Source organism: Xenopus tropicalis, chromosome 2, assembly GCF_000004195.4.
Source record: "Xenopus tropicalis strain Nigerian chromosome 2, UCB_Xtro_10.0, whole genome shotgun sequence".
NCBI lineage: Eukaryota > Metazoa > Chordata > Amphibia > Anura > Pipidae > Xenopus > Xenopus tropicalis.
This window is the reverse complement of record NC_030678.2, coordinates 4308276-4332220: the sequence shown is the minus strand read 5'-3', so window position 1 is coordinate 4332220 and position 23945 is coordinate 4308276. Positions and strand designations below refer to the sequence as shown.

Below are 23945 nucleotides of genomic sequence, written 5' to 3'. Positions count from 1 at the left end.
AAACAAGCAGATCTTTCCACCTATGGGCCATATCCTTGGGCCTAACGATCCAATTAAATGATGGGAATAGGACCTGTCGGAGCGAGGGCCACATGCGGTCCCCGATCCGATGGGAAAATTAAACCTGCCAGATCGACATCTGGCCAATTTTAGAGCAGATATCAGTCAGACAGGGCTCTCAGGGATTGGTTGAATTGGTCTAAAGGAACCAAATCGGCAGCTTAAATATACCCGCCTAAGCAGGTTCGGACTGGGGGGGTGCAGGGCCCACCGGGGCTGCCGCCCAAGGTGCCTACCCCCCTCCAGAACTGAACCTGCCCTCCTGTTATATTTGCCCATGCCACATCCAGTGCCCTGAAACTGCCTTGCCCGTAGACTCAGGGGGGGTTGGAGGGGTAACTATTCTTATTATTTCTGTGCAACCACACACTTCCCATTGCTGCCTGCCCCCAGGGATGTAACAGGGCAGCTTACTAGATAGGCTTTATATGGAGCCTGGGCAGCTTACTAGATAGGCTTTATATGGAGCCTGGGCAGGTTACTAGATAGGCTTTATATGGAGCCTGGGCAGCTTACTAGATAGGCTTTATATGGAGCCTGGGCAGCTTACTAGATAGGCTTTATATGGAGCCTGGGCAGCTTACTAGATAGGCTTTATATGGAGCCTGGGCAGCTTACTAGATAGGCTTTATATGGAGCCTGGGCAGGTTACTAGATAGGCTTTATATGGAGCCTGGGCAGCTTACTAGATAGGCTTTATATGGAGCCTGGGCAGCTTACTAGATAGGCTTTATATGGAGCCTGGGCAGCTTACTAGATAGGCTTTATATGGAGCCTGGGCAGCTTACTAGATAGGCTTTATATGGAGCCTGGGCAGGTTACTAGATAGGCTTTATATGGAGCCTGGGCAGCTTACTAGATAGGCTTTATATGGAGCCTGGGCAGCTTACTAGATAGGCTTTATATGGAGCCTGGGCAGCTTACTAGATAGGCTTTATATTGAGCCTGGGCAGCTTACTAGATAGGCTTTATATGGAGCCTGGGCAGCTTACTAGATAGGCTTTATATGGAGCCTGGGCAGCTTACTAGATAGGCTTTATATGGAGCCTGGGCAGCTTACTAGATAGGCTTTATATGGAGCCTGGGCAGCTTACTAGATAGGCTTTATATGGAGCCTGGGCAGCTTACTAGATAGGCTTTATATGGAGCCTGGGCAGCTTACTAGATAGGCTTTATATGGAGCCTGGGCAGCTTACTAGATAGGCTTTATATGGAGCCTGGGCAGGTTACTAGATAGGCTTTATATGGAGCCTGGGCAGCTTACTAGATAGGCTTTATATGGAGCCTGGGCAGCTTACTAGATAGGCTTTATATGGAGCCTGGGCAGCTTACTAGATAGGCTTTATATGGAGCCTGGGCAGCTTACTAGATAGGCTTTATATGGAGCCTGGGCAGGTTACTAGATAGGCTTTATATGGAGCCTGGGCAGCTTACTAGATAGGCTTTATATGGAGCCTGGGCAGCTTACTAGATAGGCTTTATATGGAGCCTGGGCAGCTTACTAGATAGGCTTTATATGGAGCCTGGGCAGCTTACTAGATAGGCTTTATATGGAGCCTGGGCAGCTTACTAGATAGGCTTTATATGGAGCCTGGGCAGCTTACTAGATAGGCTTTATATGGAGCCTGTTCAGGTTACTAGATAGGCTTTATATGGAGCCTGGGCAGCTTACTAGATAGGCTTTATATGGAGCCTGGGCAGCTTACTAGATAGGCTTTATATGGAGCCTGGGCAGCTTACTAGATAGGCTTTATAGCACCAATATGGCTAATATTAAGCTTTGATGTCCTGTTAATACAGAAGTTTAATTCATCACCGTAGAACCGGACTCCCTGCCGCCCCGAGGCTGTTGGATCCGCTGCCCAAGCAGAACCATTCCAACCAATGGGCACCTTTCCCTTCTCCTTCCCATCAGTCCCCCCCCCCCCCTTGCCCATAACCCCCCAGGGCTCCTTTATGGACCCAATTTGCAGTTCATTAACACAATAAAGAAATTGGCAGTAATTAAGGAATTCATTGGGCAGAACGAGACCCGCCCTTTCCTGGGACCTCGGGAGGAACAAATAAACTTCTTTCTCTTTAAGCTCCCTGGGACCCTTGGCGCCAAGCAAGTTGGTTAATTAGTTTGTTTAATTAACGAGCTGGAGACGGAGCCGCGTTGCACGGAGAAGGTCACAAACAGGATAAATCAGTAGTCCGTCACCGTGACAGGGAAATTAACCACTCGGGCGCCTCATTAATATGATCGGGGGCAACTGACTCCAGTGAAAATATATAGGTTTAATTGGGCCAATAACAGGCCAGGAAATAGTCCCTGTCACATGTCCAGAATGTACAACCCCTACCCACCAATCAGTGCAGCACAGAGGGTCTCTACAGCCTGTGGGAGATCTCTGGAGAATGGCCTTGGCTTTAGTTGGGTTCTACCCTAGCCGTAGCCACTGTAGCCGCCATCACTACTAACAAGCTCCTCCCATGTCTTCGGTTGTGAAGGGAAAAAACAACTTTGTAGCCGCCTTCCACTTTAAAGGGGAAGTTCACCTGATATAGTTATAGAATGAACAATTCTAAACAACTTTTCAATTGGTCTTCATTATTTATTTCTTAAAGATTTGTAACCATTTGCCTTCTAGCTTTCAAATGGGGGTCACTGACCCCGGCAGCCAAACCCTATTGCTCTGTGAGGCTCCAGTTTTATTGTTACTGTTACTTTTTATTCCTTATCTTTCTATTCAGCCCCTCTCCTATTCATATACCAGCCTCTCATTCAAACCACTGCCCGGTTGCTAAGGTAATTTGGAACCTAGCAACCAGATAGCTGCTGAACAAAAACTGACATAATTAAAAAACTACAAATAATAAAAAATGAAGACCAATTGCAAATTGTCTCAGAATATCACTCTCTACATCATACTGAAAGTTAATTCAAAGGTGAGCATGCCCTAAGTAAGAAATAAATGAAAGGGAAACACTAGAAACAAATCCATATAACATTAAGTGCTTTTTATTCATTTTACATGAGTTGTTTCTCTAGTATTCAAGATATTGGCCATTTTGCCCGCCCAGTAGAATGAATGAATGGGAGAGCGGCGCCAACTGCTGGAGGGGAAAGTCTAACATCATTTTCTGCTATTTGGTGCCAGTTGCCTAAACTGACCAGCAGGTGGCACTGTTGTTTCCCATTCATTATATTAGAAGTGTAAAAACAACCAATATTTTGAAAACAAGAAAAAACTGAATTAATGTTTATTGCGCGAGAGACTGTAAGATCACACTGAGCAGTTGTACATCCATTTGTTTGGGGGGTTGCTCAGTCCTAGTTAGGTCTGTAAATAGTACTAATAGTAAGAATCATGTGTTACCAGCCCGGGGGGGGGGCGGCACTGGGCACTGGACACAGCGCTATTATTAAGGTAGGAACGTGTCCATGTTGTGCTGCTCTGGGCTCCCAGAAGGTGATATAAATATCTGTATTGATTTGGCAGCATAGAAATCAGTGCAGTCTGCATCAGAATTGATTCATAATCAGCCCTTTACAGGGTCGGACTGGGGGTTGCAGGGCCCACAGGGGCTACCGCGCAAGGGGCCCCACACCCCCCAAGGTGCCTCCACCGACCATGTTCCCTGCAGAGGCCCCTGCCGCACACCCCTAACCCCCTACAGGGGCCCCCGCTGCGCACCCCTAACCCCCCACAGGGGCCCCACACCCCCCAAGGTGCCTCCACCGACCATGTTCCCTGCAGAGGCCCCTGCCGCACACCCCTAACCCCCTACAGGGGCCCCCGCTGCGCACCCCTAACCACCCACAGGGGCCCCCACTGCGCACCCCTAACCACCCACAGGGGCCCCCACTGCGCACCCCTAACCACCCACAGGGGCCCCCACTGCACACCCCTAACCACCCACAGGGGCCCCCACTGCGCACCCCTAACCACCCACAGGGGCCCCCACTGCGCACCCCTAACCACCCACAGGGGCCCCCACTGCACACCCCTAACCACCCACAGGGGCCCCCACTGCACACCCCTAACCACTCACAGGGGCCCCCACTGCACACCCCTAACCACCCACAGGGGCCCCCGCTGCACACCCCTAACCACCCACAGGGGCCCCCGCTGCACACCCCTAACCACCCACAGGGGCCCCCACTGCGCACCCCTAACCACCCACAGGGGCCCCCACTGCACACCCCTAACCACCCAGAGGGGCCCCCACTGTGCACCCCTAACCACCCACAGGGGCCCCCGCTGCGAACCCTTAACCCCCCACGGGGGCCCCCACTGCGCACCCCTAACCCATCCACAGGAGCCCCACACCCCCCAAGGTGTCTCAACCGGCCGTGTCCCCCAGAGGGGCCCTCCCGCCCACACCTAACCCCCCGCAGGAGCCCCCACCTGTGTCAGGGGAGGACATTGGCGGCCAAGGGAAGTTGAAACAGGGTCGGGTCTGGGCCGCTGGGGCCCCCCGGGTATTTTCCCAGTGTCCCGATGGCCCAGTCTGACCCTTTAGCCTGGCCCTGACCCGACCTCCTATTATAAATAACCAACCCGTTTTCTAGAGTAAGTAGTCCATGGCCAGTTCCATTACTGAGCCCCTCGTGTACCCCTTTGCGCCCCCTTGTGTCCATCACCATATTAATATATCAATACAATAAAAATAACTAATATATAAATGTAAAAATAATAATATATACAGGAAATATAAGAAATAGGTTTTTACATACTTTTCCCAAAAATTAACTTTTGCTATGATGTAGAGAGGGCTAATCTGAGAAAACTTGCAGTTGGTCTTTATTTTTTATTATTTGCAGTTTCTCGAAATGTTTCACTTTTTGTTCAGCAGCTCTCTTGTTGCTAGGGTCCAATTTAACCTAGCAACAAGACAAGTGGTTTGAAAGAGAGGCAGGAATATGAATAATGATGGGCCTAAATAGAAAGATAAGGAATAAAAAGTAATAATAACAATAAAACTAGTTGCTTTTTATGATTTCTTCCTATTCGGACCCTCCCCTATTCATATATCAGTCCCTCTCTCAAACCACTCCCTGGTTACTAAGGTAATTTGAACCCTAGCAACTAGCTGCTGAACAAAAAGCTAAATAATTCGAAAACCAAAGAAAATTTTAAAAAAAGACCAATTGCAATTTGTCTCAGAATATCAAGCTCTACATTAACGTCCCCTTTAATGTATATTACAAAAGTTCCCTGCAATGAGCTGGGAAAACAAAGAAAGTCCCAAGTCTCTTTATCAAACAGTCATTTCTGTATTAGAAAATATCCGGAAATAAACATTTTATAAATGTGTGTGAAATTGGGATTAAATGTATATGAAATCTGAGGTTTTTGGCTTTGCCGCTGGGATTTATTCCCTCACATTAGGAATTAGGCAGAAGGAGAAGGGGCCGGACCGAGCCGGTCACGTTTGCACATTTATAGATACGTCTCCTCATTCCTCCGGGGCGTCTCGCGGGCTGGAAATTTTCTGATATTTCTTCTCCGGCGCCGGAAAGTTAATTAGCGAATGATTGGATTTAATTGATGTTTCTGCGCTGCCGGCGGGAAATGGAGAAAAGGAAGAAGTTGGGCCAAAGATAATAGAAATTGACTTTGGTTCCTTCCCATTGTAACGTTGTGTTTGGTTTCCGTGCAGTCAGGATACGGTGAATGGGCTGCGTCTCCGACCTTGGGGTGCTGTGTTGTAGCTGAAACAGGTTTGGGGTTGTTATTGTGACGTCATCTCTGGTTATGCCCCTCCTCCTGTGGTCACACTGTTGGATCTGGGGGCTGCTATACTTACTTTAGAGATTCTAAATGCTACAGTTTTGTTTCCTAAACCTCTTAGCAGTCTAAAGAGCTGATTCCCAGAACTGAAAGTGAATCTCCTGTTATTGTGACGTCACCTCTAGATATGCCCCTCCTCCTGTGGTCACACTGTCGGATCTGGGGGCTGTTATACTTACTTTAGAGATGCTAAATGCTACAGTCTTGTTACCTAATCCTCTTAGCAGTCTAATGAGCTAGTTCCCAGAACTAAAAGTGAATCTCTTTTTTTATTGTGACGTCACCTCTGGTTATGCCCCTCTCCCTGATTATTGTTGTCATGTCACTTTATGGCCATCTTCCTTTTGTCACACAACTGGATAGGAAGGGGGCTGGTGTGACTGCTTACGATATATTAAATCCTATTATTATAATTCACAGCTCCAGCAGTTGGTTGCCATGGCTGCACCTCTGGTTATTGTGACGTCACTTTCACAGAGAGACCCTAGGGGCTGCAATACAGTGCCCTGTAGGTGGGATCCCACCATTTGTTGCTATGCATTGGACCACCCTAGAATCCAAATGTATTTTGCTCTGTGACTTTAAGCTTCATTAAGGGCCAAGTGGCCCTGTGACCCCCCCGCTGCTGACCCCACAGACACAGACAATGATAAATTTCACAGCATTTGATCATTTTCAACTTCTCTCCACATTAAATGTCATTGTCATGGCAACCTCGTTTAGTGCCTTGAGAAATTAAACAAGAGCCGGACGTGTTTCCCGGCCGCGTTGCTCTGCTGCTCCATTTGTACCGGCGCCGACCCACTGACTTGTGGCCCTGTGATGCCCGTCGGCTCTGTGACCCCAATCTGCTGCGCTACCCGCTCAGGGCAATCACTTCTTGTGGCAGTAAGAGGCAGCACCACACCTACTGCTCACAAACTACAGTTCCCAGCATCCTCTCTGCTGCAGAATTGCACCTGCGATCTAATTGGTAGGGCCCCAGTCAGGCACCGGACCCTATGGGTCATTCTATCTAGTTAGCAGGGACCCCAGGAAAGTGCTGAGCTGCTAACTGGGGGGCCCTGCTTACTAAGCATTAAGGGGTCCTATGATATCTGAGGTCTGATTTGAGGACTGGAAAGGAGGTGTGGCTTGTGGGGAGAATGGGAGGAGTTTGGGGTGGATTATGGGTGTGTTTTGGGCATAATTGGGTGTGGCCAGACATGCAAAGTAGCTTTTTTTTCTCTTTAGTTGGGGCAGGGCCCACCACTCAGGAGCCCAGGCAGTGGGTGAATAACTGGGCCCGCCTTAGTAAGCACTATGTGCCCTTATGATTTATGACGGTAACCCTGCTCATATATACGTGGTTTGGTGAAGCAGCTCCATGGGAACATTTTCCAACACCTTTTAATGCCCAAATTCACTGCCTTTGGCCACATTTGCATTTAGGTTTGGTGCCGCCCACATGGTGCCCAGGGCACAGGCATGCTCAGATCCATCCGGCCCTTCAACCAATAGAAGTTGTATAAGAATCAGGTTGGCATAGGCATAAGGAAGGGTACATATATATATATTCTTCCTTATCCCTATATACAGTATATATATATATATATATATATATATATACTGTATATATATACCCTTCCTTATCCCTATATATATATACCCTTCCTTATCCCTATATATATATATATATATATATATATACCCTTCCTTATCCCTATATATATATATATATATATATACCCTTCCTTATCCCTATATATATATATATATATATATATATACCCTTCCTTATCCCTATATATATATATATATATATATACCCTTCCTTATCCCTATATATATATATATATATATATACCCTTCCTTATCCCTATATATATATATATATATATATATATATACCCTTCCTTATTCCTATGACAACCTGATTCTTATACAACTTCGACTGGTTGAAGGACCAGTGTTTTAATGATCATATCTGTCTATCCAACGGTTTGGCCTACACTGGGGCCTTTATCAGGGACAAAATACAAGTGAACATGTCAGTGTTTTTATACCCCTGCCTCCCCTTTTCAAAATGTTCACTTGTATTTAGTCCTTGATAAAGGCCCCAGTGTAGGCCAAACCGTTGGATACACAGATATGATCATTAAAGAGTCACTGAATATGGAGTGCGGATCCTTCTGAACTGTTATATATAAATATATATAGAGAGAGAGAGAATACAATAGAACTAGATCAGTGTAACCAAACTGGCAAAACATGAAAATGAATGGAAATAGCACCCTCTGGTGGACATTTGCACCTATGCACCTAATAATAAATAGGCAATAAGATTAATATCCTGCTAAGTAGCCTGTAATTACTTATCCCTGGCTATAATATGTAAGTTAATGGGGGCAACAATTTTCAATTTGGATCAACATGCTACAAAAAAAAAATCACTATATAATGAACCAAATCCAAGCGGATTACTTGCTGTACAGAGTAGCCTAGAGCTGCCTACCATGGGGTCAGCAGGGGATGCTGGGAGTTGTATTTTCCAGAATAAAGTTGCCCCTTTTCAGCCTTAATCAGTATTTTTCTGTCATTCCTACGTGACTTTTCTCCCTATTTACCCCTGGGAGGGCAGTGTAGCAATTAGTTACGTACATGGTTACTAAGGGTAGCGCCAGGGCTTAGCCTGAGATATCAAACTCTGTATCTGTAATGAATTACAAATAGACCTGCCTGGGAAATCACTCGGGGAAAAATATAATACTGGGATATGGACTATTGCAAGTGCTATTAATGATAGAATCTAAAGATATTATTACTACTAAGTACTAGTAATTCATTAAAGGGGAAATTTACCTTCAGGTTAACTTTAGTATGTTATAGAATGGCCTATTCTAAGCAACTTTTCAATTGGTCGTCATTTTTTACTTGTTTTAGGTTTTAAATTATTAGCCTTCCTCTTCTAACCCTTTGCAGCTTTCAAATGGGGGTCACTGACCCCGGCAGCCAAAAAGCTATTTCTCTGTAAAGCCACATTTTTAATGCTATTACTTTGTATTACTTGTCTTTCTATTCAGGCCTTCCTGTATTCATATCCAGTCTATCTTTTAAACCACTGCCTGGTTGCTAGCTTAAATTGGACCCTAGCAACCAGATAGCTTCTTAAATTCCAAACTAGAGAGTTGCTGAACAAAAAGCCAAATAATTCAAAAACCAACGATGACCAATTGCAAAGTGTCTCAAAATATCGCTCTCTACATCATACTAAAGGTTAACTAACCCTTTATTGTGGCCTATATTAGGTGTAGGTATAAGTTTAATGATGATGGATATTCTTTTTTTTTTTATATGGGTTTAATCTCTAGGGAGCTGTGGGATTTGTGGCTTATTTGTTGCCGGTGTTGCAGTACCCAAGATGTCCCACTAGGTGGCTCTGTCTGTTCTACAGCACCCACCCAAGTGATGCTGATGTTGCAAAGGATGCAGCTCCCGTCGTTTGAATACAATAGAGGGATCTGAAAACAGAGGCTTGTGGGAGTTGTAGTTTAGAACAGATAAAGTGCCACGGACCTAGAGGTTTTAAACACAGATCTACACATCACCCCCCTACCTCCCTGAGTTGGTTTCACCCAGTGGCCGAGACATTTGCACCTCATTTCCTGGGGTTATTGTTTGGCCCTTATTACTCCTGGCTCAGTCACTGAGAGTCGGCAAAGACACATGTACAATAATTAGAAAGTAATTTGCCAACTGACCAATCATGGCTCAGTGAGAGCTAATTATACTTTAACCCCCAGTTCCTATCAGATTTACAGCTGTGTATCCTTTATACCCCCCCCCCCCCCCCCCCCGATGTAAATATCTGGGATAATAACCATGGTCTCTGTACGGCGAGGGAGTAAAGTGCCACCTCTCCGGCTTTGACCTGGGCAACCCCAATTTGGAAAACCGGGCAGATAGCCCCACCCCTGCAACAGCATAGCCCCACCCACATAATACCACTGTCCCGCCCAGTGATATCACTCCCCACCCCCCCCACCCCCGTCTGCAAAAGGTGGCAACCCTAAAGTAAAGTCAAACGGGAAATAGTTAATCTATATCCTAAAAGAAGGGAGGAAGTAAACTGACTCAAACAGGAAATGTAAGTTTAAGTCCAACAGGAAGCAATTGTAGGGACCCATAGGGTTAATAGCCACAATGGCTCTAAATCCCTACAGATCACTTCCCTTAGTTGCTGGGCAGAATGTACCAAAGTTAGTTCTTTTACATTAATGCTATTGGCTGGGAGGTAGGGTGGCCACTTCCTGTTACACTTTGATAAAGTGCTGGGAAAAGGGGCGGGACTTCCTCTCTGGCCTCCTCCTCCTCCTTGTAAACTTCTTAATGAGTGAAACATTGTTTATTTCAATCCATTAAACACATGACCAACCCCAGGAGGAAAGCTTGGACTAATTGTTTGTAACTCGTTTTGAGTAGTACAGAAGTTTATATTGGGTATGAGTATTACCCTTTTTTGGCCACTAGGGGGATATCTGATATCTACTCTATATTTATATATACACATATATTGTTTTGTTTTCATGTTTGTACCGCTCTTATGTAAAACAAACGGCGTAAAATCTGCCGCTCAGACAGCGACCGTCTTATTTTATTTTACACAGATTTTTACACCGTATTTTTGGGAAATTTAGTTTTATACAGAATAATAATTATTAATGTAAGGCAGTTAGGGTTGAGCTAGAAACAGCAAAATAAACCCCAATTGTTTTGTTGGCAAAAACTTCTGGCGCCCTCTGTCTTTATTTTTCTGTATAGCGGCAAGAGAGGTGCAGTTGCACAACACCCTCACCTTCCTCTTCCACTTAGCGAAGGGTGAGAGGGTCCAGCGACACCCATGTTCTACTGGTACTACTCTGGGATGGGAGTTACTCGGCCAATAAACAAGTTACACAATATTCCTGCCCTAATAGGGAGTTGGGGGCAAAGTAAAATGACTCAAACAGGAAATATTTGATTTGCATCATAAAGGAAGGCAGACAGGAAGTAAACTGACTCAAACAGGAAGTGGTAGGCTTTGCTCAAGTAAACAGGAAGTAAACTAGCAAAGACAGGAACTGGCAGATGTGCTTCTGTATCACCCTCACCCAGAGAGGAAGTAAACTGACGCAAACAGGAAGTGGTAAAGTTTGAACAAAAGAGAAGTGGAGAGAAAGTAAACTGACAGACAGGAAATAGTTGATTTATATTCAGGAAAGAAGGAAGGGAGGAAGTAAATTGAATCAGACAGAAAGCAGTAGAATTGCAATTTAAAGAAGGTGGAAACACAGTAAACTGTCTCAAACAGGAAATATTTGATTTGCATCATAAAGGAATGCAGAGGGAAGTAAACTGACTCAAACAGGAAGTGATAGACTTGGATCAAGTAAACAGGAAGTAAACTAGCAAAGACAGGAACTGGCGGATGTGCCTCTGTATCACCCTTACCCAGAGAGGAAGTAAACTGACTCAAACAGGAAGTGGTAGACTTGGATCAAGTAAACAGGAAGTAAACTAGCAAAGACAGGAACTGGCGGATGTGCCTCTGTATCACCCTTACCCAGAGAGGAAGTAAACTGACTCAAACAGGAAGTGGTAGACTTGGATCAAGTAAACAGGAAGTAAACTAGCAAAGACCGGAAATGGTGGATGTGCTTCTGTATCACCCTCACCCAGAGAGGAAGTAAACTGACTCAAACAGGAAGTGGTAGACTTGGATCAAGTAAACAGGAAGTAAACTAGCAAAGACAGGAAATGGTGGATGTGCTTCTGTATCACCCTCACCCAGAGAGGAAGTAAACTGACTCAAAGGAAGTGGTAGACTTGGATCAAGTAAACAGGAAGTAAACTAGCAGAGACAGGAACCGGCAGATGTGCTTCTGTATCGCCCTCACCCAGAGAGGAAGTAAACTGACTCAAACAGGAAGTGGTAGGCTTGGCTCAAGTAAACAGGAAGTAAACTAGCAAAGACAGGGACTGGCGATGTGCCTCTGTATCACCCTCACCCAGAGAGGAAGTAAACTGACTCAAACAGGAAGTGGTAGACTTGGATCAAGTAAACAGGAAGTAAACTGGGCAAGAGAGGAAGTGGTGGATTTGCCTCTGACTCCGCCCAATCCTTCCCTGTTGCTGCTGCAGCAAACATGGCGGCTGATGTAGTAACCCTTTGTTTCTGTCATGGTTGAACCTGTTGTTCTGTCGCCTCACGTAACAACCGTAGAGCACGTTCCCCGTTTCTCCGCTAACACAGAAGCATGGCCGCCCCACCCCTCGCCGCGCTGCCCTTCTACTGTCACATATTAATGGTGTTTTAACCACTATTTCCTTTCTAGAGAGAGGCAGCAACGTGCATTACCAGTATAAAGGTACAGTATGAGCCGCCATTGCCTGTGGCGCCACCAGGCCGCGCTGTGCAGTAGTCGCTCACTAACCCGGGCGGGAATTCCTATTCACTTCCAGTTTCATGTCTTTGTTCTTCAGCTCTTGTGCATGGCCTTTACTCTGTTATCTGGTTGTTAGGCTTACTGTCCCTAGCAACCTGCTGTTTGTGTGTCCGGATGAAGCAATAATTCACTTTGATATTGGATAGATGGTTCGCCACATTTAGTATGTTATAGAATGGCCAATTCTAAGCAACTTTTCAATTGGTCTTCATTATTTATTTCTTACAGTTTTTTCAATTATTTGCAGCTTTCAAATGGGGGTCACTGACCCCGGCAGCCAAACCCTATTGCTCTGTGAGGCTCCAGTTTTATTGTTATTGTTATTTTTTATAACTTTCTTTTCTATTCAGCCCCTCCCCTATCCATATACCAGTCTCTCATATAAACCACTCCCTGGTTGCCAAGGTAATTTGGACCCTAGCAACCAAATAACCAAATAACTCCAAACTGGAGAGCTGCTGAACAATTATTGAAATAACTAAAAAACTACAAAGGAAGACCAATTGCAAATTGTCACAGAATATCACTCTTTACATCATATTAAAGGTTAACGCAAAGGTGAACAACCCCATTTAAAGACACACACCCTAAAAAGAAGGGTATTTAGCGCCAAATGATCCCTTTAACTCCTATAATGCTGGTAGGGGTGCCCGGGGCAATTGTTTGGAGGTTTCTGGCATGCAGTGGGTTAAATTTCAGTTGCAAAACATCAGTGAAGGAAATTTACCATTATAGGTACATTCATCTAATTAGGGAGGTGTTCCTGATCTCAGGTACTGCAGGGATCAGTCATGTGACCCACCCAACCAATCCTGGCCCAAGCCTCTTGGTTCCCTAGAATGAAGGCCAAGTATTTATGTTCCTTTATAAATTACACAGCAATAGGTCAGTAGGATACAGCATCTACTATTTATATATAATATAGTAACAAAGGGAGGAAGGAGGGCCCTGCCCTGCAGAGCTTACAATCTAAGACGCATTTGTATACAAAGGTTGAATTTGTATCGGGCCACTAGGGGGCAGCACATGACAGTTTATTAAAGGAGAAAATTCACAGTATAAGGTTGGGCTGTGCTACTCCCACGTTTAACCCTTTAGGTGCCAAAGCTACAGAACGCGTCACTGGCCAATCCCCCCCGAAGCATTGTAGCTTGTGGCCACTATAGGGTTAAACATTTCATTGCACACAAGGGACAGGTTACACCCCCAGACAGAGCTCAGAAGAGATCAATACAACTTGCAATTGGTCAGTTAGAACAGAATCCCTGCCCACCCCCTGACACTTTGATGTGATTAATGGGCACAAATTCATTTAAACCCCCCCTCTCCCCTTCATTGCACAATGCTGTGCATTACCTGGCTTGGCCAGTAGAGGGAGTACCAGTAATATCACATATGGTCAGAATAGAATGGTAAGAGCCCCCCCTAGAATAACTGCAGACCAACGCCCATCATTTCTCCTTCTAGTTTGTATTATTCCCTATAGGATATATATCAGCAATGTTAATGGGGTTTAAGTACCACCCTGGGGCTGGGGGGGGGGCACCCAGGGGGTATTATACTGGCCCAGGGGGTGATAAGGAAGGAAAATAAGAGGAATAGGGGGGGGCACAGGGCCGGGAGGGGGGGAGTGATTACTTGCCCTTCTGTCTATGTGATATGCCTCCCCTATTAATAACATTGGTATCAGGGGTGATAATAGCCACACTGGGTGGGTGGGGGGGGCAACATTGGGCTCCTGTAGGTTTGTGTGTAGCGGCCCCACCCACAGAATCGTCCTTGTTCTCTCATAGATCTTTCCCTATTGTTCCATCACTCTCCGCCGTCCCCACGTCGGGCACCTCTGATGGCAGGGAGGGCACAACGGGGGGCACAGAGCTTCTGCCTGCTGTACAGGAGGGGGCGCCGGGGAGGGGCCGGTGCATTAGGGGGAGAATGTAGGGAGGAAAGAGTTGAAAAGCTGCTAAGAAAAGTCCATTCTGTACCCCTTTAAAGCTCTTAATATACTACTGGACTACAACTCCCATGATCCCCTGGATTGTTGTACTTATGCACTATGTTCTTATAGACAAGTTCTGTATACTCTGCTTTAATCTGCTAAGGTCTCTCCGTGCTGCAGCTCTGTAAGGGAAAACAATGGAAACTCTGCCATAGACAGACCTGCAGTCTCCCCCTGGGGAAAATAACGCTCTGTTTAAATATAAATGGAACCCCGGATGGAGAAGCCAGGCTATGGGTCAGTGTGTGGGGCCAATATGATTGGCTGAATGGCTGATACCTGCCCAGGGGTCTAACAGAAATCTATTGGGCAGGAAAATCCTGGGGGGGGGGGGGGGGGGGGGCATTGAGCAATCACATCCTCTGCACTAAATGAGCCATGATTCTGATTTGATAAAACTGAACTTCAGCAAATAGCCAGGGTACCAAATTGTCACCCAATTAAAGGGCAAGTAAAGACAAAAAATGAAAATACAATTTATTTCTGTTCTGTACGTGTTGAATTTCTCTTTCTCAGCTTCCTTTATTCTCTTCTTTTATCTTTGTTTAATTGTTTCTATAAATCATTTTTTATCTTTAGTTCTATATACAAATACGGGTATGTGATGTGCAGGCTTATACAGGGAACTCTGAGTTTCACTCATGTATTATAAGGGATAATGTACCCCCTACTGTAAATGATAAGGATATTAGCAGTCACTGAGGGGTTCTGTGCCCCCCATATAAAGGCACAAGGCTGCAGGCTGAGTTATACAGGGAACTCTGAGTATCACTCATGTATTATAAGGGATACTGTACCCCCTACTGTAAATGATAAGGATATTAGCAGTCACTGAGGGGTTCTGTGCCCCCCATATAAAGGCACAAGGCTGCAGGCTGAGTTATACAGGGAACTCTGAGTATCACTCATGTATTATAAGGGATAATGTACCCCCTACTGTAAATGATAAGGATATTAGCAGTCACTGAGGGGTTCTGTGCCCATATAAAGGCACAAGGCTGCAGGCTGAGTTATACAGGGAACTCTGAGTATCACTCATGTATTATAAGGGATAATGTACCCCCTACTGTAAATGATAAGGATATTAGCAGTCACTGAGGGGTTCTGTGCCCATATAAAGGCACAAGGCTGCAGGCTGAGTTATACAGGGAACTCTGAGTATCACTCATGTATTATAAGGGATAATGTACCCCCTACTGTAAATGATAAGGATATTAGCAGTCACTGAGGGGTTCTGTGCCCCCCATATAAAGGCACAAGGCTGCAGGCTGAGTTATACAGGGAACTCTGAGTATCACTCATGTATTATAAGGGATAATGTACCCCCTACTGTAAATGATAAGGATATTAGCAGTCACTGAGGGGTTCTGTGCCCCCCATATAAAGGCACAAGGCTGCAGGCTGAGTTATACAGGGAACTCTGAGTATCACTCATGTATTATAAGGGATAATGTACCCCCTACTGTAAATGATAAGGATATTAGCAGTCACTGAGGGGTTCTGTGCCCCCCATATAAAGGCACAAGGCTGCAGGCTGAGTTATACAGGGAACTCTGAGTATCACTCATGTATTATAAGGGATAATGTACCCCCTACTGTAAATGATAAGGATATTAGCAGTCACTGAGGGGTTCTGTGCCCCCCATATAAAGGCACAAGGCTGCAGGCTGAGTTATACAGGGAACTCTGAGTATCACTCATGTATTATAAGGGATAATGTACCCCCTACTGTAAATGATAAGGATATTAGCAGTCACTGAGGGGTTCTGTGCCCCCCATATAAAGGCACAAGGCTGCAGGCTGAGTTATTCAGGGAACTCTGAGTTTCACTCATGTATTATAAGGGATACTGTACCCCCTACTGTAAATGATAAGGATATTAGCAGTCACTGAGGGGTTCTGTGCCCCCCATATAAAGGCACAAGGCTGCAGGCTGAGTTATACAGGGAACTCCGAGTATCACTCATGTATTATAAGGGATAATGTACCCCCTACTGTAAATGATAAGGATATTAGCAGTCACTGAGGGGTTCTGTGCCCCCCATATAAAGGCACAAGGCTGCAGGGAACATTATGGTATAATACTAACACTCTGTATATAATGCCAGTATAGTGGGTTTGTGCCACTTTTGCCCCTAAATCTTCTCTTATCCACCGTCTCTCTGTGTTTTTGCCTCAGTAGGACCCGGGACGCCGATAGACAGCGCTACAAGCCTGGCCGCATCCCTTTGGCTAATGGCCAACCTCCTCTTCTGCCTCTTCTGCACATGTTAATATAATAAATATATACAAGAAAAAAAAAAAAGAAAAAGAAAACACACAAAAAAAAAAAGTAATTTGGGAGAGAAGGAGAGAGAGAGAGACCGAACTGTTTCCTTCAATAAAAAAAAAAGCGTCACAAAATGGGGGAAAAAACAAAAAATAACAATAATGAGAAAACCAGAAATCGTTTCGTCCGAGGAGGAATCAGATCGTCGCGAGGAGAAAGGACTGAATTCTGTTTGAAGAAACACAAAATGCTGAGAACATTGAAAAAAAGCTGTAAAAATCTGTTTTTTTTTTCCTTGTCTATTTTTGTTTTTTTTTTCCTCTCGGTTCTTTTCACGTAACAGTCTAACGTCGTCGTTCCAAGACTCTCTCTCGCTCGTTCCCAACGGACTCAATGCTAACCCTGGTTTCTGGTGTCCCTTTGCCCCGTGGTGTAGGAGAAGAGTCAGTAGAACCCCCCGCCCTTCCGCTAGTTATGGTACATTCAGGGGGCGGGGATTCTCTTCAACGGGTAAAGTAAGTGTCAATATTGGAGGACGCCGTGGCAACCATAGCGCAAAGCTTTTTGGGTTTTTATTCCTTAATGATTTTAACAAATTGGGCAGATAATTGTAGAAATTTCCGTGGACTTTGAAGCTATGACGCCTTCTACTCACGTCCTATTGGCTCTCCTCCATGTGACACCTACTTTTGCTCTTGCGGTTATTTTCTACTTCACGCCCTTTTGCCCCACCCCCAGTCACCTGTACAGCACTTGGCCTTCACATTGGATGAGGTCTGATGATATCAAAATGGGTTTTTCTGATGATGCCTGATGATGTCACAATGGGTTTTTCCGATGAGGCCTGATGATGTCACAATGGGTTTTACACTTTACTTTGATCTACGAATTCTAAAGAAAGAAGGGCAATTGGCTAGGTATCATAAACCAACCAATAACACCAGCACCCCCGGGGTAAAGCGAGGGGGCAAAGGGATCGAAAGGTTTCTGGGCTCAAACTTTTACAGGGATTGCTTTCTTTGCCTGCTTCCGTGTGAGTGTGAGTGTGCGCAACGCTTGCCGTAGGGACTAACACATATCACGACCAACAGGGTTTTGTTCATGCCGCGACCATTTTGCATGACGACAGTGGCAAACACTGCAATAGGCACTAAGTGACCAATCACAGAAATAGCCATACGGACCTGGTCACGTGATTTCCATTGAATCACTCCAATCCTCAGTGGGCGACCCATTATCTCCTACCTACGAGCCGGCTTAGTACGTCCGGCCGTCCCACGGTTTCCATTTTCAAACCCAACTGGACGATGGTCTTCTACAAGGATCCCAGTTGGCCAGTTTCTACCAAGGGTTTCTAAGCTGGACCTCAGCAAGCCATGATGTTAGGATGTCCCTACAGGAACCCTGATGGATCACACCAAAACTCAGACTGAGATACCTATAGTATAAATCCACCCATGGCCTTGTATAAAGGATGCACCGTTTGAGTATGTGGAACCCACTGATTTAGGGTACAAGTATATAGAGTGGATACGGTATTATGTCTTATTGTGGTGTTTATTTTACAATAATTCCCGCCTAGGCCTTCACCTCTCCTTAACATTGTTCCTCTAACTGTAGTACGTTATCATGAATACAAAGAGGAGGCGTGCATGGCTGTTTGGAATATGAGTCAATGACAATAGCATTTCCATTGGGTTGGAAGGTTCTGGGACTGAAGACTTGACAGAACTTGCTTTTCTATGGTCTATGATAAGGTACCACTTTTTGTGATTAGGTTCTAGCCCTCCATTAAAGCAGTTATTTATGTATATTATAAATAATCTCAAGAACTAAATTTGTGCTATACCTCTAAAGACGACTCTTCTCCTTTCTTCTTCTTTATCTCCTGAAGCATCAGTCTAAATATCTCAAAATGGTAGAGAATCTCCAGTGTCCATCATCGAACTTGGAGACCACCAAGAAGCAGCGGTCTAAATATCTCAAAATGATAGAGAATCTCCAGTGTCCATCATGGAACTTGGAGACCACCAAGAAGCAGCGGTCTAAATATCTTAAAATGATAGAGAACCTCCAGTGTCCATCATGGAACTTGGAGACCACCAAGAAGCGGCGGTCTAAATATCTCAAAATGATAGAGAATCTCCAGTGTCCATCATGGAACTTGGAGACCATCAAGAAGCAGCGGTCTAAATATCTCAGAATGATAGAGAATCTCCAGTGTCCATCATGGAACTTGGAGACCACCAAGAAGCAGCGGTCTAAATATCTCAAAATGATAGAGAATCTCCGGTATCCATCATGGAACTTGGAGACCACCAAGAAGCAGCAGTCTAAATATCTCAAAATGATAGAGAACCTCCAGTGTCCATCATGGAACTTGGAGACCACCATGAAGCAGCGGTCTAAATATCTCAAAATGATAGAGAATCTCCAGTGTCCATCATGGAACTTGGAGACCACCAAGAAGCAGCATTTTAAATATCTCAAAATGATAGAGAATCTCCAGTGTCCATCACGGAACTTGGAGACCACTAAGAAGCAGTGGTCTAAATATCTCAAATCTCCGGTGTCCATCATGGAACTTGGAGACCAACCGCCACCAACCACAAGCCCACATGTCATACCCATGTAGTCCACAAAACCAACATTTAGTATGAATCAGTATGCCCAAAATGTTAGATAGGCACCAACCAACCAGATTTCCACCCCCTGAAGCAACTGCAATGCGGTTACAACAGATTTTGATCCTTGAAAACAATGACAAAGGAAGCCCAAGTGGACCAATCTTTTATTCATTGATTAGAAAACCAGCCGGTTGCCTAGTCTCTCTAGTTTTGGTTAAACTAGTTAGAAATATTTAGTTGTTTCTTATTGTTGGGTTTAGATGGGTTAAAACACCATAAAGGAACATCCTATTAATGGAAAGGGAGATAAAGAGAACCCTAGTATTGGCCAAGATATAGGAGAGACTAAAGGTGAAGCAAACCCTTGCTTGCTATTTGTACCCTATCCATGGCCATTTTTAAAGACACGGATTGGTGACCAAGTTTGTGTCAGACAAATAGAACCCATTCATATTGATCTACAACTCCTAAACCGTAATTTGACCTCATAAGAGTCCTTTGAATAACAGTTAATACCCTGGTCCCTTGGCTAAAGACAACTTCTGTGCAGGGTACAGCCAAAATCACATGGGATGGTGCACTCACTCAGCCTTAGCACCTCCGTCCGTATGTACACTTGGAAAAACTGTCAGTGGGTCTTTGCAGAAACCAGAAGGTCTTTAGCTGTATCGTGGCGCTCGTCCACTTACCCCATTGTTGCCATTACAAACACAATCTGTTTTGGCTACAGACCAAAGACCGAGCATGTGATTGGGCAGTTCAAGAAAGCAGAAACCTGGTGGAAGAATCTCTTGGATAGAAGCGTATTCAGACCACAAAGGAGTAAGTGATGGCTACAATACACAACTTGTGGCTATCAAGCTAAACTAGAGGCTTGAATTTTTGGGGGGGATGCTGAAAGTGGAAGATCTATAGAAAGACTGTATGACCTTTTTCATGAGAAAAACTTAAATGTTAGAAGTTAGAAGTCTACTCTATACAGAGAGCCTTGATATAGAGATAGAAGCACTCTTGTTATACTCATAGAAACTCATAGTGTGCATCTGTTCTCTGTTGGCCAGAATAATCCTAACAGGGGGCGTTACATAATCCTTTTGGGCCCCACCACCCTATGTAGCCAATGTGGGGTGGAGATGGACCTATGAGAGCAGTGGGGGAATTGAGGGAATTATGGGACCATGGAGACCATGAATTACTCCTAGGTATAGAATAGGGACTTTCAGAAGAAGACATCTCATTGGCTGAGAGCTGGTTACATTGCCAGGGGTCAGATGAACCTGAGGATTAGCCGACTGCTCTACTAAACAAAAAACAACTTCATGTAGGAACCACATAAGATGTACAATCTGTGCCTGAACCATCCCTGATTATAATTTAGAGACTCTACAGCACAGGCCTTGCTTTCATTGAACCTTGAGAAATGGCTTCCAGTGCTGATGCTGCATCTTGAGAACCAAGAGCCGACCTATAACAAACCTGTATTGCAGTATTGTCCCATAACGGGATGGTCTTTAAGGAGATATATAGGCACATGTCAGGCCGATTGAAGTTGGGTGTTGACTTTTGGAACTTTTTAATGTCCAGGTTACCAGGTGGTATAACCCGGTGAATGTTCTAATGTAAGTTCCAGGTAGGTTAAAGTTGAGGGGAAAGCCACATGCTCTCCTAGATACCCCTTAATGCCCAACTAGGAAGTTTGTTAGGATGAGATTTCGGATAAACACATACAGTATTGGCTGATTGGCTACAGATTCTTCTAGCTCTGTAACCATTCTGCTCTGATTGGCTACAGGTTCGTTCTAGCCCAGTGGATTCTCTAATACAAGTTAGGTCTAGGTTAAGTCCTGTAGTCTAATGCTCTGATTGGCTACAGGTCAGTCCTAGCTCCGTGAATTCTCTAATACAAGTTAGGTCTAGGTTAAGTCCTGTAATCTAATGGTCTGATTGGCTGCAGGTCAGTCCTAGCTCCGTGAATTCTCTAATACAAGTTAGGTCTAGGTTAAGTCCTGTAGTCTAATGCTCTGATTGGCTACAGGTCAGTCCTAGCTCCGTGAATTCTCTAATACAAGTTAGGTCTAGGTTAAGTCCTGTAATCTAATGGTCTGATTGGCTGCAGGTCAGTCCTAGCTCCGTGAATTCTCTAATACAAGTTAGGTCTAGGTTAAGTCCTGTAGTCTAATGCTCTGATTGGCTACAGGTCAGTCCTAGCTCCGTGAATTCTCTAATACAAGTTAGGTCTAGGTTAAGTCCTGTAGTCTAATGCTCTGATTGGCTACAGGTCAGTCCTAGCTCCGTGAATTCTCTAATACAAGTTAGGTCTAGGTTAAGTCTTGTAATCTAATGCTCTGATTGGCTGCAGGTTGGTACAAGCCAACTGGACGCTCTAACGCAACCGTCTAAATGACAAACTAGAAAATGAATAGGAAGGTGCCCGAACGGAAAGGAAATAAAATTAACAACAAATATAATTTCAAATTGTTTATTTAGAAAGAGTTTAAAAGGATTCTGAACCCCAAAATCTCACATAATGAAAGAAAATATTTAAAATCTGCAGTATTTTTGTACAAATGCACGTAAAAAAACGTAAAATCTATTGAAAAAAAAAATTATTTTATAATAATGATTTCAAATAATTTATCTTTTATTTTTTTCAAATCCACGGAAAAATTACTTATTACAAAAAATGTAAAATGTTTTTTTATTTATTTCATTTATATCTGAAACATCATTTTTTGGGTTTATAAAAATAGAAAAAAAAATGACCAAAAATATCAACGGAAAAATCAATGACCTTTCCCTAAGGCTTCATTGTAAATCACATGATCTCCAAACAACACGTATAGTCTCCGCCCAAGGGGGAGGAACTTACCCTACATGCAACCTGCATAGTAATTAGTGATGGGTCAAATAATTCACCAGGCATGGATTTGCGGCAAATTTCCTCGTTTCGCCATTGGTGAATTTTTTCCGCGAAACGGGCAACAAAATGTGTCGCCCAGCAAATAATTGTCACGTGCGTAAAAAAATGACGTGCGTCAAAAAGAAAGTTGTGCACGTCGGGTTTTTTTTACGTGTGTGTGTGACAAAATTTTTATGTGTGACATTTTCGCCATTTCGTAAATTTTTTGCTTTTTTGTGAATCTGTTCAAAGATCTTTCAAAGATTCAGTTGGGAAGTAATGACAAGTGAATCTGTCCCGTGTCGCTTCGATAAAAAATTTGCGAATCTTTGAACAGCGAAACATTTTCGAAAACGTAGACAATGTTGCGCGCAAAAAAAAATTGGTGCTTTCGTAAATTTTTTGGACAATTTTTCGACGTCTGTGACTTTTTTTTTGACCTGTGACAATTTTTTTTTTCTTTTCAAAGACTTGCGAAACAGAAAAAAAAATTTGCGGAAACGGAGAAAATGTCACGCGTTAAAAAAATATTGTCCCTTGTGTCATTTTTTTTTTTTTTGACATTCGCGAAAATTTTTCACGTGTGACTTTTTTTTGATGTGCAACAATTTTTTTTTCTTTTTTAAAGATTCGCGAGACAGCGAAAAATTCGTGAAATGGAGAAAATGTCATGTGTCAAAAAAAAATTGGCGCTTATGCAATATTTTTATTACGCGTGTGACAATTTTTTGATGTGTGGCAAATTTTTTCTGTGCTGAAGTTTGTTGCCCTATTCGCGAAAAAAATCCACCAATGGCGAAAGGGGAAAATTGCCACGAATCCATGCCTGGCAATATTATTTCGACCATCACTATTGGGAAGACACCGAACACAGGAAGTTGCAATTTTCATTTTTTTTTTCGTTTTTACTTTCCCTTTGCAATTTATTAGTTGTATATTTTCCAATAAATATAGTTACAAAACAACTTCTTAGCGCTAAACAGATTGTGCGGCTCATTCCCGGCCCTAAAGGCTCCAGTTCCCAGTGGGGCGGGAATTAAATGAATTGTATAAATCAGCGGCACGGCGGCCGCGAGGTTCCTGCTAATATCTCATCGGATTCCATGTTGGCTGCGAAACAATAACTTTTATTGAAACAATTTTATAAGTTGTTGGCGCTGAGCGAGGCACATGGGGCTTATTATACCGAATGCTCGGGTTGCGCCAACGGATATTTTTTTTAAATCTGCGGGTCTCCAGCTGGGAATGGAAATATTGGGGCTAAAGTCATTGGTCACATCTAGTGATGAGCGAATTTTTTTCACCAGGCGTGGATTTGCCGCGAATTTCCATTGGAAAATTGGTTCGCGAAACTTCCGTGAAAATTCACAGCGGAAAAATTAGTTGTGCGCCAAAAACGTGGGCGACAAAAAAAATCATGCGACAAATGCGTTTCGGGAATTTTTCGCTGTTTTGCAAATTTTATGGGGAAGCGAAATGGGACAGATTCGCTTATCACTAGTCACATTATATATAAAGTCAAGGAATTATGAGATTAGAGAAATCTGTTATTAATACCCTAGGATACCCAAGAATGATAGTTGGGGCCAATAGTATTAGAAAGGAGGCTGCAATGGCCCCTCCCCCAATAGAGTAAAATTAAATTAAAATTATATAAAAATGAATAATATCAACTATAAATTCTGCCAGAATCCCGATATCTATGGAACGTGTCATTTTTCTTAATGTATAATTGATCATTTGCCAGTGAATATGAATAAGACTGTAGAATGTAGGTCACTAATAACTCCTCCCCCTTCCTGAGATCTGAGCGCCCATTGGCAGAATCAATTCCCATTACAGTAGGT

At 43.9% G+C, this 23945-nt stretch overlaps 1 protein-coding gene across 15 annotated transcripts in view; it reads left to right on the top strand.

Moving 5' to 3' along the window:
* The window catches only part of lsamp (limbic system associated membrane protein), a 1312976-nt gene extending 1294548 nt beyond the window's left edge, over window positions 1-18428 (top strand). For 5 of the 15 annotated variants that reach the window (XM_031895607.1, XM_031895604.1, XM_031895609.1 and 2 more), the window contains 2 exons: window positions 12194-12226; window positions 16483-16618. In XM_031895607.1, the coding sequence (XP_031751467.1) occupies window positions 12194-12226; window positions 16483-16577 (128 nt within the window). In that variant the 3' untranslated portion in view covers window positions 16578-16618. 15 annotated transcript variants of the gene reach the window in all.
* The last annotated feature ends 5517 nt before the right edge of the window (window positions 18429-23945 follow it).